The 18,138-nt window shown below is 39.5% G+C and overlaps 1 protein-coding gene across 2 annotated transcripts; it reads left to right on the top strand.

The window, feature by feature from the left end:
* The first annotated feature begins 787 nt into the window (after positions 1-787).
* Tlr8 (toll like receptor 8) lies at positions 788-17,844 on the top strand. 2 transcript variants are annotated; one of them, XM_021154000.1, is made up of 3 exons: positions 788-967; positions 1,228-1,368; positions 13,120-17,844. In XM_021154000.1, exons 2-3 carry the CDS (start codon positions 1,366-1,368, stop codon positions 16,213-16,215), a joined length of 3,099 nt encoding a protein of 1,032 aa, XP_021009659.1. In that variant the 5' UTR covers positions 788-967; positions 1,228-1,365; the 3' UTR covers positions 16,216-17,844. The 2 variants fall into 2 exon arrangements, with proteins under 2 accessions (XP_021009659.1, XP_021009660.1); XM_021154001.1 differs by lacking the exon at positions 1,228-1,368.
* The last annotated feature ends 294 nt before the right edge of the window (positions 17,845-18,138 follow it).

Below are 18,138 nucleotides of genomic sequence, written 5' to 3'. Positions count from 1 at the left end.
TTATAATTAGAGATTGAAGCTAGTGTTCTTATTCAACATGCCAAATTGCCAAATGTTCCTTTGTAAATTTTTGGTTTTTTGTTTGTGTGTGCGTGTGTGCGTGCGTGTGTGTGTGCGTGCGTGTGTGTGTGTGTGTGTGTGTTTACTTGTGGACCAGATGTTGCTCCAAGGTTTTTGATTGTGGATACCTTTCTATGGGATATGTGGTGGGGCCCTGGCCCTGGAAGCTCCAAGTCTAATTTTATCCAACCAAATCAGAAAAGGGAAAAATCCCCAGCCTCTAGAATGCTCATCCAATCACTCTTGCTCTCACTCAATGGGGATTTCTTTTATTTTTTGAATGAACATTTATTGACCTTACATTGCATGTGAGGTGCTGCATGTAGAAGTGCTCCAGCTACAGTGGGCGATCCCTAGACACCTATGCAGCATGGCAGTCTTGAAAAGGTGTGGAACAAAGCAGAAGTATATACGAGTTAAATACCTAAAGATAAGTTTCAGAAATCCCAAATTTGATACAAATTTATGGTACAGGTGTTTGCTTTTTAAAATATTTTTTCATCAAAATATTATTTTCTCCCCCATTTTATTGCCTGTTTCCCTCCTAATCTTGCTTACCTAAACCCTACAGGTATCCATAGACATGAATATATGCCAACTCAAAAAAGTATGATGTGAGGGTTCTATGAAAATAATTTTATAAATGACTTTTCCTCTGAATTCAGTTTCGAAATTTTTAAAGCATAGCCAATAAGTGATTTGGCAACAGTTAAGAAATCACAAGTTCCTGTCTTCCAACATAAACTTCTGCAAATCCATTGCTAGATTTTGCTGATGCTAAAGCGACCAGATTTCAGAAGTTTGCCAAAGTCTGCTCTCTGCACAGCTACTGTACACAGAGGACCACACTGCACTGCTACTACAAGCTATTGAAAGAGAACCTTGAAGGGATCCCAGCCAGAAAGGGGTAAGCTGTGTGCGAGCTTGTCTCAAAGATCTCCTGCAAAATATAATTTCCCATCTAGAGATCTGGGTTGGTGGCTACTGATGGAAACAAAGAAAGTACTAACTGAGCCAAGTAGTAGCAGAAGCCAGAGGAAACCAGCAGCACACATTGTATGCTGGGAGGACTGCCTGTCTGATGAGTTTGTGTGAATGTTAAGATAAACTAATTAGAGAGGAAACTTTGAAAGCCGAATACAATGATAATATTATCATTCTGAACAGGAAAGCAAGAGCCTTCCAAGGAAGAATTTGAGCTGTTCTATTATTTTCTGGTCCAGCTATAAGCACATCTTCTTCCAGAAAAACAGAGTTGGATGTTAAGAGAGAAACAAACGTTTTACCTTCCTTTGTCTATAGAACATGGTAAGTTCCCTACTGCTAGAGCAGTGGTTCGCCACCTCTCTAATGCTGTTACACTTTAATATAGTTCCTCATGTTGTGGTGACTTCCAACCACAAAAATATTTCATTGCTACTTCATTACTGTAATTCTGCTCCTGTTATAAATTGTAATGTAAATATCTGTGTTTTCCTATGGACTTAGGCAACCCTTGTGGAGAGAATTCTTTGACTCCCAAAGGGGTCATGACCCACAGGTTGAGAACCATTGCTTTACAAACGTGGTTCAGTATCTGCAGTCTGGTGATAGTTGGTTTTAACTACTAAAAGCTGGCATTTCTGTAGCAGCAGCTCCTTTTCCTGATTGAAGTTTTCAAACGCACATCTCACTGCATCTGCTGCTATTGCCTTACACTGTCTAGATGCAGCAAGAGTTCTATTTTTATCAGTGTCAAAAGATACTTGATTGAAAAGCAAACAAACTACAAGTTTCTCTGAATGATGTATGTTATAGAAAATCCAGGGAAGTATAAAGAGAAATTGGAATATCTGACTTGAAAAGAATCTCACTTAAAATTGACCATGTATGTTTTCCCTAGCCATTTAGTGCATCTGAAAGGCCTTGGTGTGCTTTTGACAGTAATTTAATGTCTATTTAACTTATTGGAAGTTAATTTTTATGCTCAGTTAGGTCCATTATGGAGCTTGAATATCAATTCATTTTGCAGTAAAATTTTATGATCCTTACAAATGACTGTGATCTATATGGGATTGGTCCAAAGAGACCAAAAGCACATATGACACTGCAATTGAAGTCGTCCAGTTTCTACTTGGTAAATTGCTATGAGAGTCAAAATAGCTATGTCGTAAGAATGGAGAGTAGAGAACAGTAAGTGACTCAAAGTAAGCTTGTAAAGAAGTCCTTGGCTTCCACCTGTCACCAGAGGGAAAGAGGAGGGTAGGCTTTACACGCTTACATTGATTCTCTTACTGTTTATATTTTACTGTCTTATGTTATGTTGAATATCATTTCATTTTCTTTCGATCACTGCTTCTCATCCTAAATGATAATCCTAAAACCAGCAGAACTGATGGGGAAAAAGGCAGGCTATCAGGAAGTCCAGTTTCAGAGAACACCATACACAGGAACTCATTACAGCAATGTCAGTGACGCTTGCTGTGGTGACTTAGTAAGCACAGAAAGTCAAAGTGGAATATCTGTTCCCAGAGTCTATATCCTGTAGATTTGAAATGTATGGTAGTTTATTATATTTTTTATTTGTTTGATGTGTATTTGAGTGTTTTGCATGCTTGTGCATATTGCCTAGTGCTTATAGATATCAGAAAATGATGTCAGATTGCCTGAAACTAGAGTTATGAATAGTTGTGAGTCAACATAGATGTACTGGGAAGAGAATCCAGGTTTTCTGCAAAAGCAACAAACACTCTTCACTGCTGAGTCATCTCTCCAGCCCCTATCTATGATTCTTTCGCTCATTCCTGCAACCAGATCATTCTCAATTTGTTCTTTAGCTCCCAGCAGTAACTCATGAATTATTTGAGCATATCTATGCTCTATTTCAGTTTGGCTGCTTACTATGGGAGTGAACTTGGGTAAAGTAACCTTTCAAAGCATCAGGGTCCAAGTCTGGGAAACAGGGTTTTGATACCACCCACCTGTGCTGATTTGGATGAGGATGAAATAAATATATGGGTGCTTTGTACTCAACTTATGGCAAATCCGTCTATGATCCAAAAAGCATACTTTCCATATATCTTTAGTTGTTGCTGAATCGGGAGGCATCACTTTAGCATCAAGTTCATTTGACTGGCATTCTGTTTCTCTTGCTCTCCAAAGCAGTTCATGAATCCATTAGATTTAGAGTAGACAAAATAAAGCATCTGCTATTAATTTCAACTGAGATGATAAATCATATCTGTATATCTTTTATAAAATATTCTTATTTTATGTATATGAGGGTTTGCCTGTGTGTATATAAGTGTACTGCATGCATGACGATGACCTCAGAGGCAATATCAGAACCCCTGGAAGTGGAGTTATGGATTGTTCTGAGCTACTATATGGTGGAATTCAGGTTCTCGGCAAGAACAAACAGTAGGTGTTCTTAGCCACTGAGCCATCTCTGAAGCGTCCTGTATATAGCTATTCTTTAATTTGTTAACTGATATCAGTTAATCAGTGATCAACATCATCAAACAAAAACTAATTGAAGACCATTAAAAGTAAGAAAGAACTCCAGGCTAGCAAATTTTCAGCTCTGCTTCCCACCCACATGGTGCTGGAATGGCTAAATGATTTAGTTTGTTGTGCATAATAACCAATAGTATTGTTGGATGCCTTGGAGTTATCATGCCTAAGGAAGAACATGTCCAGAGAGGGGTACAGCTTGTATGAGGTAAATCATGCCATGTTAAAAGAAAACCATTTTCTTACGTTGCTACTGGGAAGGCTTCAAGGCCTTTGCCGTGCTCTGTGAGCACTCAACTGCTAAGCTATACTACAAAATTCTTTTGCTGGGTTAGTTTGGTTTTTATTTTATTTTATTTTATTTTGAGACAGGATTTTACTAGATAACTTGGGTTGGTCTTGAATTCATGATTCCCTTGCCTTTGGGTCCAGCTTGTCTTGAAGAAAGCCTTGAAGAGGGAGAACAGAGTTATCTGTGTGGATTGACTGCTTGAATCCTAAGAGCTCTATATCCTCCTACCCAACATGCACTGTGAACTGTGTGGGCTTCATTTAGGCCTCACTGAGAGGTGCTACGGTTCTAGTACTCATACATTTAAAGTTTTCCTGTCCGAAGACCACTGGACCAATGAGTACAGAATGGCCCCCAGCCCACTCATAATCAGTTGGGGGGGGGGCCTGTGGAGCTGCTCTTTTCATCACAACAATGTTTTCAAAGGGCTCTTTAGGTGTCCATCGGGGTATAGTGTGAGAAGAAAGATTAGTGTGTGAGGTGACAGAGGTAGAGTTCCTTGAGCTGTTTGATGTCCTCAGGAGAACTGAAGGCCATGTTCCATGGATGCAAGCAGTGTGCAGATCATGCACAGAAAAATAGGGGAAAGGTTGTGAATTGGCTACCAGAGCTGCTTTGGGGTACACAGAAAGGGAAGTTAAGCAGTTTTCCTTCTTTCTGTTGTTAATTTTTTGGTTGGTGTTTATGATTCATAGGCTTCCTTTAGATAAATGAGTTTCGGTTTTCTCCAGCTGACCAAGGCAACACCAAGTCCTTGGGTCCTGCAGCTCCACCCTCCTCTTCAGGGATTTTCATGCTGTCAGTTCATGAATTATGTCTGTGCAGAGACCATTTTGGACCAATTGCCCAGGTAGTGGGATCCACTGAATCATGCTTGTTTACACACTATGACTTTCTGTGTCACAAATGTGAGTGCTCAAACAGCAGAAATATGTTCCTTCTCAGTTTTACAAGAAGTCTAAAATCGATGTGATATAAGCAGACTTGAATTTTTTGTGGGTGCCCTGAAGAAAACCTAAGAATGGACAGGGGCACCAGGAAGTTCAGTATTCAAGATAAATAATTGCTTTGTTCGGTCTCTAAAAACAAACCAAGGGCTGGAGAGATTATTCAGCAGTTAAAACCATGCATTGTTCTTATCAAAGATCTTAGTTCAGTTCCAAGCACCCAACTAGGGCATCTCACAACAACCTGTAACTCTAGCTCTAGGAGATCTGATGTCCTCTTCTGGCCTCCAGGGGCACAAGAACTCACATGTACTCACCTCTCCCCATCCCCCACAAGTATATTAAAAATAAAAATAAACTTAAAATAAACCTTTTTAAAAAAATCTACAACTCAGGCCAGGTATGCATATGTAATCCTGGCATTCCAGAGGCTAAGGAGGAGCGTGAATTCTAGGTTGGGCTGGGCTTCACAGTGAGATTCTATCTCAAAACAAAAAGATAATCAAAAAAATTGGGGAAGCCTCAGTCCTCAGCCGATACCTGATTGTGTACAGAAAGTTATGCTGGAACTGGTGCCAGGCTGAGGGAAGCAAACAAGCTCTTGTATTAAAGATTCCTTTTCAATCATCATGGATTTTCATTGACCAAGTTCTGTTTTCATGGTCCCCTAACATTTTGCAGTTATGGCACATGTCTGCCTAGCCTCACCTTGATCAGGCTCTACTTGCCCAAAGTGAGTCCATGGAGCTTCCTGTAGGGAATACTGATGTGGATGTTCATAAGCAAGGTAGATGCTAGAGATCTCAGAGCTGAGCCTGGGATAAATATGGTGTTCTGTGCTCCACCAGCAGAGCATTCTTTAACCCTGCATCTCTTGTTTTCCCTCAGGATAGTTCATCCTGGCTCTGATTTGTGTCTAGGCCTCCTAGATTTCATCATTTGAGACTGTAAATCTTGGCAGAGGGTGCAACAAAAACAACTGCACACACACACTTGCTTGTATGTCTGTCCATCACTTGCATTCAGTGCCTGTGGAAGCCAGAGGAGGATGTTGGGTCCTCTGGAACTGGAGTTTAAAATAATTATATGATGCCAGGTGAGTGCTGGGTATATATTTCAGGTCTTCTTGTAGAGAAGTCAGTGCTCTTGACCACTGAACCCTGACTCCTGTCACCAGTACTCTTATTGAGATTCTTAGTTAATTTACTGGCCTGCCTCCTTTGGAGATGCCTTTGCCTCCCAACTCCAGAATCCTCCCATGATTTTATACTGCAAACTAATCCATGAAATTCTCCACCCCACCCCCCATGTGTCTGTCTCTGTATGTACTGTCTTTATATATCTTATTTTCATTAATGCAATCCTGTAGTATACTTGGAACATTGCTGCTTCTCTATTTTATTCTCATAGTTATCATGTCACATGTGTTTCAATTATTATACTACTGTTAACACAAATTTGTGGGAGGGTGCTGGAGAACATGCCCCAGTATGCACAAGGCCCTGTATCCCATCTTGAACATGTCAATGACATGCATGGGTGGAAGAAGAGGAGAGAAGAGAAGAAGGGAATAAGGAAAAAGAGAGAAAGGAGGAGAAGCTTCCGGTTTCCATCTGCACCTGGAGCTGACCCTGTGCCACAGCTCTCTATACACAAATCCCACTGTCAGCGAGATGGCCTCCCAAGAGTGTTGACACACCTGAGAGCACAGGTGAGACCACCCCTTCTGCTCAAATTCCTGGACCAAGAGGGACCTGCCCAGAACCATCAGGACACAGGAACAAAGGAACACCTGTGGACAGTATCCTTCCAGTTTCTGTCTGTGCCCCTGAGCTGACCCTGTGCCACAGTTCTCCATACCCAAATTCCTCCCAGAGAGAACTGGTCTCCCAGGAGGGCTGACACATAGCCTTACAGGAAAGACAAGCCACAGTCAGAGACAGCAAGACCAGCTAACACCAGAGATAGCCAGATAGCAAGAGGCAAGGGCAAGAACATAAGCAACAGGAACCAAGCCTACTTGGCATTATCAGAACCCAGTTCTCCAACCATGCAAGTCCTGGATACCCAAACACACCAGAAAAGCAAGACTCTGATTTAAAATCACATGATGATATAAGAAGGACATAAATAACTTCCTTAAAGAAATATAGAAGAACACAGGTAAACAGGAAGAAGCCCTTAAAAAGGAAACATTAAAATTCCTTAAAGAATTACGGGAAAACAAAAAAAACAGGTGAAGGAAATGAAGAAAACCATCCAGGATCTAAAAATGGAAATAGAAACAATAAAGAAATCACAAAAGGGAGGCAATGCTGGAGATAGAAAACTTAGGAAAGAGATCAGGAGTCATAGATGCAAGCATCACCAACAGAATACAAGAGATAAAAGAGAAAAATCTCAGGTGCAGAAGATACCATAGAAAACATTGACACAACAGTCAAAGAAAATGCAAAATGCAAACAGCTCCTAACCCAAAATATCCAGGAAATTCAGGATACAATGAGAAGAGCAAGCACAAGGATAATAGGTATAGAAGAGAGCAAAGATTCCCAAATTAAAGGGCCAGTAAATAATTTCAACAAAACCATAGAAGAAAACTTCCCTAACCTAAAGAGATATCCATAAACATACAAGAAGTGTACAAAACTCCAGATAATATTGGACCAGGAAAGAAATTCCTGTACCCTGCAGTTTTTATCACAATTGCTCTGTAGTACAGCTTGAGGTCAGGCATGGTGATTCCACCAGAGGTTCTTTTACCCTTGAGAAGAGTTTTTGCTCTCCTAGGTTTTTCTTATACCAGATGAATTTGCAAATTGTCTTTCTAACTCCATGAAGAATTGAGTTGGAATTTTGATGGGAATTTCATTGAATCTGTATATTACTTTTGGCAAGATATCCATTTTTACTATATTAATTCTGCCAATCCATAAGCATGGGAGATCTTTCCAATCTTCTGAGATCTTCAATTTCTTTCTTCAGAGACTTGAAGTTCTTATCATACAGATCTTTCACTTGCTTAGTTAGAGTCACACCAAGAAATTGTATATTATTTGTGACTATTGTGAAGGGTGTTGTTTCCCTAATTTCTTTCTCAGCCTGTTTATCCTCTGTGTAGAGAAAAGTCACTGATTTGTTTGAGTTAATTTTATATCCAGCTAATTCACTGAAGTTGTTTATCAGGTTTAGGAGTTATCTGGTGGAATTCTTGGGGTCACTTATGTATACTATCATATCATCTGCAAATAGTTATATTTTGACTTCTTCCTTTCCAGTTTGTATCCCTTTGATTTCCTTTTGTTGTCTAATTGCTCTAGCTAAGATTTCAAGTACTATATTGAATAAGTAGGGAGAGAGTGGGCAGCCTTGTCTAGTTCCTGATTTTAGTGGGATTGCTTCAGGTTTCTCTCCATTTAGTTTGATGTTGGCTACTGGTTTGCTGTATATTGCTTTTACTATGTTTAGGTATGGACCTTGAACTCCTGATCTTTCCAAGACTTTTTATCATGAATGGGTGTTGGATTTTGTCAAATGCTTTCTCAGCATCTAATGAGATGACCATGTGGTTTTTGTCTTTGAGTTTGTTTATATAGTGGATTACATTGATGGATTTCCATATATTGAAACATCCCTGCATCTCTGGAATGACACCTACTTGGTCAGGATGGATGATTGTTTTGATGTGTTCTTGGATTAGGTTTGCGAGAATTTTATTGAGTAATTTTGCATTGATATTCATACTGGAAATTGGTCTGAGGTTCTCTTTCTTTGTTGGGTTTTTGTGTGGTTTAGGTATCAGAGTAATTGTGACTTCATAGAATGAATTAGATAGAGTATCTTCTCTTTCTATTTTGTGGAATAGTTTGAGGAGAATTGGAATTAGGTCTTATTTGAAGGTCTGATAGAACTTTACACTAAATCCATCTTGTTCTGGGATTTTTTTTTTGATTGGGAGACTATTAATGACTGTTTCTATTTCTCTAGGGGATATGGGACTGTTTAGATTGTTAATCTGATCCTGATTTAACTTTGATACCTGGCATCTGTCTATAAAATTATCCATTTCATCCAGGTTTTCCAGTGTTGTTCATAGCAGCCTTATTTATAATAGCCTGAAGTTGGAAAGAACCCACATGTCCCTCAACAGAGGAATGGATACAGAAAATGTGGTACATTTATACAATGGAGTGCTACACAGCTATTAAAAACAATAAATTTATGACATCTTTGGCAAATGGAGGGATCTGGAGGATATCATCCTGAGTGAAGTATCATAAGATATGCATTCACAGAGAAGTGGATATTATCCCAGAAACTCAGAATACCCAAGATACAATTTGCAAAACACATGAAACTCAAGAAGAAGGAAGACCAAAGTGTGAATACTTCGATCCTTCTTAGAAGGAGGAACAAAATATCCATGGAAGGAGTTACAGAGGCAAAGTTCAGAGCAGAGACTGAAGGAATGACCATCCAGAGACTGCACCACCTGGGGATCCATCCCATAAACAACCACTAAACCCAGACACTATTGCAGATGCCAACAAGATTTTGCTAACAGGAGCCTGATAAAGCTGTCTCCTGTGAGGCTCTGCCAGTGCCTAGTAAATACAGAAGTGGATGCTCACAGTCATCCATTGGATGGAGCACAGGGTCCCCAATGAAGGAGGTGGAGAAAGTACCAAAGGAGCTGAAGGGGTTTACAGCCCTATAGGAGGAACAACAATATGAACTAACGAGTACCCCCAGAGCTCCCTGGGACTAAATCACCAATCAAAGAAAACACGTGGTGGGACTTGTGTCTCTAGCTGCATATGTAGCAGAGGATGGTCTAGTTGGCCATCAATGGGAGGAGAGGCCCTTGTTCTTTCAAAGATTCTTTGCTCCAATATAGGGGAATGCCAGGGCCAGGAAGCAGAAATGGGTGGGTTGGGGAGCAGGGGTAGGGGGTAGGGAATAGGGGATCTTTCGTGTGGAAACTAGGAAAGGGGATAACATCTGACATGTAAATAAAGAAAATATCTAATAAAAAAAGAAATGAAACTCCTCCTGTCACACAATAGTCAAAACACCAAATGCACGAAACAAAGAAAGAATATTAAAAGCAGTAAGAGAAAAACGTCAAGTATCATATAAAGGCAGACCTATCAGAATTACACCAGATTTCTTACCAGAGACTATGAAAGTTAGCAGATCCTGGGCATATGTCATACAGACCCGAAGAGAACACAAATGCCAGCCCAGGCTACTATACCAAGCAAAACTCTCAATTACCATAGATGGAGAAACCAAAGTATTCCATGACAAAACCAAATTTACACAATAGCTTTCCACATATCCACCCCTATAAAGAATAATAGATGGAAAATACCAACACAAGAAGGGAAACTAAACCCCAGAAAAAGCAAGAAATTAATTTTCTTTCAACAAATCCAAAACATAGCCACACAAACACAGTTCCATGCTGGTGTTAGAAACTTCAAGCTCCTCACTCAGGAATATCTCAACTTCTGTTCATTTCCTTGACCTATAATTCCTACTGTTACTTTAGGCTGTATGAGAATCTGGTTTCATCCTGAAAAAACTTTGACTCTCAATATATTCCTCTGCTTGTGACAAGAGGTTACTGGAGTTTTCATACCTAACTACTCTGCTCTATATAAAATATATAGTAGTATTTGAACCTAGATGGGGAAACCTTAGTTTGAGGAAGTGGGGCCACAGTAGACACAGCCTATTAGCTTGATTCACTAAGGATGTCTTACCAACCAATAGCTCTATTTGCCTGCAAAGGAAAATACCTGGAATCTAATTTTACCAGGATACATGTTCCCCATAGCCTCCTTTACAAATTATTTTTTTTTAGTGAAAAGTTAACCTCTAAGCCATCTCTCTAGTCCCACATTTCATTTTTTACTTTTAATATATTTTGGTGCATTTTCTATTGGGTTGTACTCATAAGATTCTACATAATAAGAACATTTTAAATATAAATAAACAGATGAAACAGATCAAGGAATTTAGAAATAAATTCAAACATGCACGAAAGTTGGACATGCATTATCATTATCAAAACAGGGATCAGACAATTCCACAGATGATAGAAACAACTGGGTCTATCCTGAGAAAAGAATAATTTAGGCTTATTTCTCATACTTTATGCCAAAACAGGTCTGGTTGGGTAAAATATTTTAATGTGGAAAAATGAAATCATAAATTTAATAGGAAAAAAATGTTAGGAAAATTGTTGTTTCTAGAATTGAAGTGTGGAAGTCTTTCCTAGACCCTACAAATAAGTCAAATTCCCTTGTTGGGTTGCTTATAGCATCAAGTTTTTTGTTTTTTTTTTTTTTAAATCACAGGTGAAATCTTGTCAGATTATTGTATGTGACTCATGTTTATCTACACATAAAACGATAGAATAACCAATAAAATGGAGTCCCCAGACCATTTACTGGCTGACACATGCAGGAAAGTATATAAAACGACCTTCAGACCTGACAATGTTCAGATTGGCATACATGTAGACTTAGATATGCATAGGGCCCTAGATAAATATAATATTTCCCACAGCATCTTACAAGTTGCTTACATTCCTGAGAGTCTACAATGCTTCATGTTCTCAAGCACTATCTTATGATATTGTTTTGATCTACGGTCTCATGTAGCCCAGATTTGTCAGGAGCTGGCCGAGAGATGAACTTAAACTCTTGATCTTCCTGTTTCTACCTACTGGGTGCCAGGATTATAAGCTTGTGCAACACCACTCCAGTTTAATCAGAGCTAAAGATTGAACACACAGGGCCACTGGAATGCTAAGGTGATACTTTACCAACTGAGCTACAGCCTAGCTGAAGTCATATTGTGAGGACAACTTCAAGTTGTATTAGTTTTCTATTGCTGCGCATTAGGTAGACTCCAGGTTTAGAGTTTTTGAGTGAGATCCATTTGCTTGCTTAGAGATGAAAGTTCAGTTTGAACAACAACCTGATTTCTACTCTAGAAGTGCATTCAATACTCTAGGTTGCCAGAAATACTTTTTAAGAGTCAGTCATGACTTCCTTAGAGAAATTTCAAATTTAGCAAGTAGCTGTTAATCTCAATGTTTGCATGGTCAATAGTCCACATTTTTTTTGCATGATCACTACATTTGAGGCATCATTTTACCCCATAGATTACAAAAGAAAATTAGTAAATATGAAGAGTGGCTTAAAAGAAATTGAAATCAGATTAGCTTAAGGCCCAGCACAAAACTATATCATTTTGAAAGTTATTTAACTCTTAGAGTTCTCTTGTTCTTCTGAAAAGTATGGACAATAAATGTGATCTTATGAGCCTTATTGTGGGTAAGGAAATGTTGTAGCACTTAGCACAGTACCTGACACTTTTGTGTGTGTGTGTGTGTATGTGTGTGCGTGATGGATTTTTCACGTTTTAGCAATGTAACGAACTAAGAGAATCTGATATGTATCATCGCCACAGAGAAACAGAAAAGCAGACGAAATAATTGTGAGAACTATGGAAAGCAAGTGATGACTTTGATTTAAGTGTCTTGGATGATACTACAATGGATGAATCTTCTTGGGAGACACATCCTACAATGAGCTCTTTTTGGTTGATGGCTGAAGTTTTATCACGAATCATGCCAAGAAGGGCTGGGGAAACAACTCAATGGATAAAGCACTTGCTGTGAGGTTTGATGACTCAAGTTCAGAGCTCCCAGCACCTACACATGAGCCTGGAAAAAGTGGTGGCTGCCTGTAACCCCAGCTCTTAGGAGACAAACACACTGGGTCTCTGGGGGCAAGCTGGCTATCTATACTGGCCAAATTGGCAAGCTCTTTATCCCATGAAAGAGATCCTACCTTGATAAATACAATGGGGAGTGTTTAAGGAAGAGAATTTGTGTCACTGTCTGGCTTCCACATGCAGACACCTGCACACATGCATGCATGCTACACTTGCAAAAGAATATTTATACAAGTAGTTTGTTGCTAAAAATATGTGCCACGTTATGCTCTACACTTATTTGACCCACACCCATGCTTCATCTAAAAGTTAATATAGTGGTCGGGCATCTTGATTAATTTCTTTTCAAAAGCTTCCTATCATCATGTCTCAGAGTTTTATCTTTACCTTTTCAGCTCCCTAAAAGCTAAAAACATATGAGTATTCTGAAATTCATTTGATGCAACATATTAAATAATTCATAGCATTTCAAATCTCACAACTCATAAGTGTGGTGGAACACTGTTAAGTTTGCCAAGCAACACCCATGAAATATTGCTACTCTAATACAGTACTTTCACTTTTGCTATTCCTTAGGAAAACATGCCCCCTCAGTCATGGATTCTGATGTGCTTTTGTCTGCTGTCCTCTGGAACCAGTGCGATCTTCCATAAAGAGAACCATTCCAGAAGCTATCCTTGTGACGAGATAAGGCACAATGCCCTTGTGATTGCAGAATGCAACTATCGTCAACTACATGAAGTTCCCCAGACTATAGGCAAGTATGTGACAAACATAGACTTGTCACACAATGCCATTACACATATAACAAAAGAGTCCTTTCAAAAGCTGCAAAACCTCACTAAAATAGATCTGAACCACAATGCCAAACAACAGCACCCAAATGAAAATAAAAATGGTATGAATATTACAGAAGGGGCATTTCTCAGCCTAAGAAATCTAACAGTTTTACTGCTGGAAGACAACCAGTTATATACTATGCCTGCTGGGTTGCCTGAGTCTTTGAAAGAACTTAGCCTAATTCAAAACAACATATTTCAGGTAACTAAAAACAACACTTTTGGGCTTAGGAACTTGGAAAGACTCTATTTGGGCTGGAACTGCTATTTTAAATGTAATCAAATCTTTAAGGTAGAAGATGGGGCATTTAAAAATCTTATACACTTGAAGGTACTCTCATTATCTTTCAATAACCTTTTCTATGTGCCTCCCAAACTACCAAGTTCTCTAAGGAAACTTTTTCTGAGTAATGCCAAGATCAAGAACATCACTCAGGAAGACTTCAAAGGACTGGAAAATTTAACATTACTAGATCTGAGTGGAAACTGCCCAAGGTGTTACAATGCTCCATTTCCTTGCACACCTTGCAAGGACAACGCATCCATCCACATACACGATCTAGCTTTTCAAAGTCTCACCCAACTTCTCTATCTAAACCTTTCCAGCACTTCCCTCAGGAAGATTCCTTCTATCTGGTTTGACAAGCTGTCAAACCTGAAGGAACTCCATCTTGAATTCAACTATTTAGTTCAAGAAATTGCCTCGGGGGCATTTTTAACAAAACTACCCAGTTTAGAAATCCTTGATTTGTCCTTCAACTTTCAACATAAGGAATATTTACAATTTATTAATATTTCCTCAAACTTCTCTAAGCTTCGTTCTCTCAAGAAGTTGCACTTAACAGGCTATGTGTTCCGAGAACTTAAAAAGGAGCATTTCAGATATCTCCAGAATCTTACAAACTTAACAACCATCAACTTGGGCATTAACTTTATTGAGAAAATTGATTTCAAAGCTTTCCAGAATTTTTCCAAGCTCCATGTTATCTATTTATCAGGAAATCGCATAGCATCCGTATTAGATGGTACAGATCATTCCTCTTGGCGAAATCATCTTCGGAAACCTCTCTCAACAGACTATGACGAGTTTGATCCACACGTGAATTTTTACCATAGCACCAAACCTTTAATAAAGCCACAGTGTACTGCTTATGGCAAGGCCTTGGATTTAAGTTTGAACAATATTTTCATTATTGGGAAAAGCCAATTTGAAGGTTTTCAGGACATTGCCTGCTTAAATCTGTCTTTCAATGCCAATAGTCAAGTGTTCAATGGCACAGAATTCTCATCCATGCCCCACATTAAATATTTGGATTTAACCAACAACAGACTAGACTTTGATGATAACAAGGCTTTCAGTGATCTTCACGATCTAGAAGTGCTGGACCTGAGCCACAACGCACACTATTTCAGTATAGCAGGGGTAACCCACCGTCTAGGATTTATCCAGAACATAATAAACCTCAGGGTGTTAAACCTGAGCCACAATGGCATTTACACCCTCACAAACGAAAGCGAGCTGAAAAGCAGCTCACTGAAAGAATTGGTTTTCAGTGGAAATCGTCTTGACCGTTTGTGGAATGCAAATGATCGCAAATACTGGTCCATTTTTAAAAGTCTCCAGAATTTGATACGCCTGGACTTATCATACAATAACCTTCAACAAATCCCAAATGGAGCCTTCCTCAATTTGCCCCAGAGCCTCCAAGAGTTACTTATCAATGGTAACATATTACGTTTCTTTAATTGGACATTACTCCAGTATTTTCCTCACCTTCACTTGCTGGATTTATCGAGAAATGAGCTGTATTTTCTACCTAATTCCCTATCTAAGTTTGCACATTCCCTGAAGATACTGCTACTGAGCCACAATCATTTCTCTCACCTACCCTCTGGCTTCCTCTCCGAAGCCGGGAATCTGAAGCACCTGGATCTAAGTTTCAACAGAATAAAGATGATCAATAAATCCTCCCTGCAAACCAAGACGAAAACGAACTTGTCTACTCTGGAGCTACAAGGGAACTATTTTGACTGCACGTGTGACATAAGTGATTTTCGAAGCTGGCTAGATGAAAATCTGAATATCAGAATTCCTAGATTGGTAAATGTTATATGTTCCAATCCTGGGGATCAAAAATCAAAGAGTATCATGAGCCTAGATCTCACGACTTGTGTATCGGATACCACTGCAGCTGTCCTGTTTTTCCTCACATTCCTTACCACCTCCATGGTTATATTGGCTGCTCTGGTTCACCACCTCTTTTACTGGGATGTTTGGTTTATCTATCACATGTGCTCTGCTAAGTTAAAAGGCTACAGGACCTCATCCACATCCCGAACTTTCTATGATGCTTATATTTCTTATGACACCAAAGATGCATCTGTTACTGACTGGGTAATCAACGAACTGCGCTACCACCTTGAAGAGAGTGAAGACAAAAGTGTCCTCCTTTGTTTAGAGGAGAGGGATTGGGATCCAGGATTACCCATCATTGATAACCTCATGCAGAGCATAAACCAGAGCAAGAAAACAATCTTTGTTTTAACCAAGAAATATGCCAAGAGCTGGAACTTTAAAACAGCTTTCTACTTGGCCTTGCAGAGGCTAATGGATGAGAACATGGATGTGATTATTTTCATCCTCCTGGAACCAGTGTTACAGTCCTCACAGTACCTGAGGCTTCGGCAGAGGATCTGTAAGAGCTCCATCCTCCAGTGGCCCAACAATCCCAAAGCAGAAAACTTGTTTTGGCAAAGTCTGAAAAATGTGGTCTTGACTGAAAATGATTCACGGTATGACGATTTGTACATTGATTCCATTAGGCAATACTAGCGATGGGAAGTCACGACTCTGCCATCATAAAAACACACAGCTTCTCCTTACAATGAACTGTGGCAAATGAAAGGGCTTGACGTGCTGAGAATAAGTGATAATTGGGTGCACAGCCCTAAACAGGACAATTATACCAGCCTCTCTAAGGCTCAGGTAACTTTGTGCAAGAGGGAGCCTGAAAAATGAATGGCCTAGGAAACAGGAAGAAGGGCTGGAAAATGCTGTCTTCTGGGCATAACAGCCATTGCAACCGTAATCACACAGCAGCTATGGTTGCCTGCAGTGAGCCTGCACAAGACTGGGCCTCTTATCAGTCAATTACAGATGGGGGCAGGTGCATAAAACTATACTTCATCTTTCTAGGGGGCAGGTCCCCTGTACTCCATCCTTCTGCACTATCAACTATTAGTGGGTCCAGGAAAGAGACAATCGTTATCTTCAGCTTTGAACCCATTGATGAGCCTAGATTCAATAGATGGTTCAAAACTCATGGTCACGCAGAAAGAGTTGGTAAAGTCAGTGCCCAGAAGACAAAACAAAAAGACCTGAACATGAGAAATGGTTTTGTAAGGAGGTGGGTAGGTTGTCCACAGTGAGAGAGGAGATAGGAAAAGGTGGGCATGAGAGTCACCAGAATGCATGGATCTCTCTCAGAGATTTCACTCTGGGATCCACTCTCAAGCTCACCCCCATGCAGTTGTCCTCAAGAGTCAGCTTCTCCTGGGTGTTAGCCAACAGAGAAAAGCTCAGCTCCGTGCTATGTGAACTTTCCCCAAGGCAGCTTGTTTCATCAAGGCCAGCGAGAGGGACACAGTTAGTCTTTTGGTAGTGAATCAGAAAGTGACAGCCTACTACTGCAGTTGTATTCTATTTGGTAAAAGTCAACCACAGATCCTACCAGCTCCAGGCACCAAGTATCTCAGGTTCAGGGAAAGCTATTGAAAGCCAGGGTAATAGATCTAGGGGCCTCTCAGCTAAGAGGAAAGAGTTCGAGATAAGTGATCTGATCGTCTGAGTTAATCATTATCCATTTCTTTGGACTGAAATTAAGAGACAGCTTGCCATCTTGGTCACAGATCATCAATACTGGGAAAGTCAAATCACATGGGCAGTCTTATGAGGCAGCTTATTATGCCTACTTTTCAATCCCTAAGAACATTTGCCACTGTATCTAATGATCTTGATATTAAGATGCTGGTGAAGTTGATATATCTATGACTGTGGGGTTATATTACATTGTGATTGCATTAATTTTTCCTTTACAATGACATTTTAAAATCTTAAGTTTTGAGACTATAATATAACTACATCATTCCATCTTTTTTTCTCTCTCCAAACCTTCTCACATGCCCCACTATGACTTTTATAAATGCTGCCTGCAATATTTGCTTTTTAAGCTTTTGATGTTGCTTAAATAAACACTGAAAAGGATATTTTTAAAAAGCCTTTTAATCTTAAATCATTTTAAAGATATTCGCTTAAATGAAAAGCTTTGGGGGGTATTTGTTATTTCCCATTGGTGTATATTTTCAAATGAATGATTAAAATGTCTTCATTTTACATGACAAATGTGTGATAAATCTGTAGTAGAAAACAGAACTCTGATATAAAAGTTGTCATTTGCACTGACTAGTTTTAAGATTCCTTTTTCATTGCTATTATTTTACACCCCAACTTCAATTTTCCTTTCTTCTTCTTCTTCTTCTTCTTCTTCTTCTTCTTCTTCTTCTTCTTCTTCTTCTTCTTCTCCTCCTCCTCCTCCTCCTCCCTATTCCTCCCTCCACCTCCTCTTTACCCATCCACATTCCCTCCTCCTTCATTTCTCCTCACAAAAGGGCAGGGCTCCCAGCCGTATCAACCAAACATGGCATATCAAGTTGAAGTAAGACTACACACTTTCTGCCTTAACCTTCCTTTTGTATT

The sequence above is a fragment of the Mus caroli genome, chromosome X, assembly GCF_900094665.2.
Source record: "Mus caroli chromosome X, CAROLI_EIJ_v1.1, whole genome shotgun sequence".
NCBI classification, from domain to species: domain Eukaryota; kingdom Metazoa; phylum Chordata; class Mammalia; order Rodentia; family Muridae; genus Mus; species Mus caroli.
The sequence above is the reverse complement of the archived record's forward strand: the minus strand, read 5'-3'. Positions and strand labels throughout refer to the sequence as shown.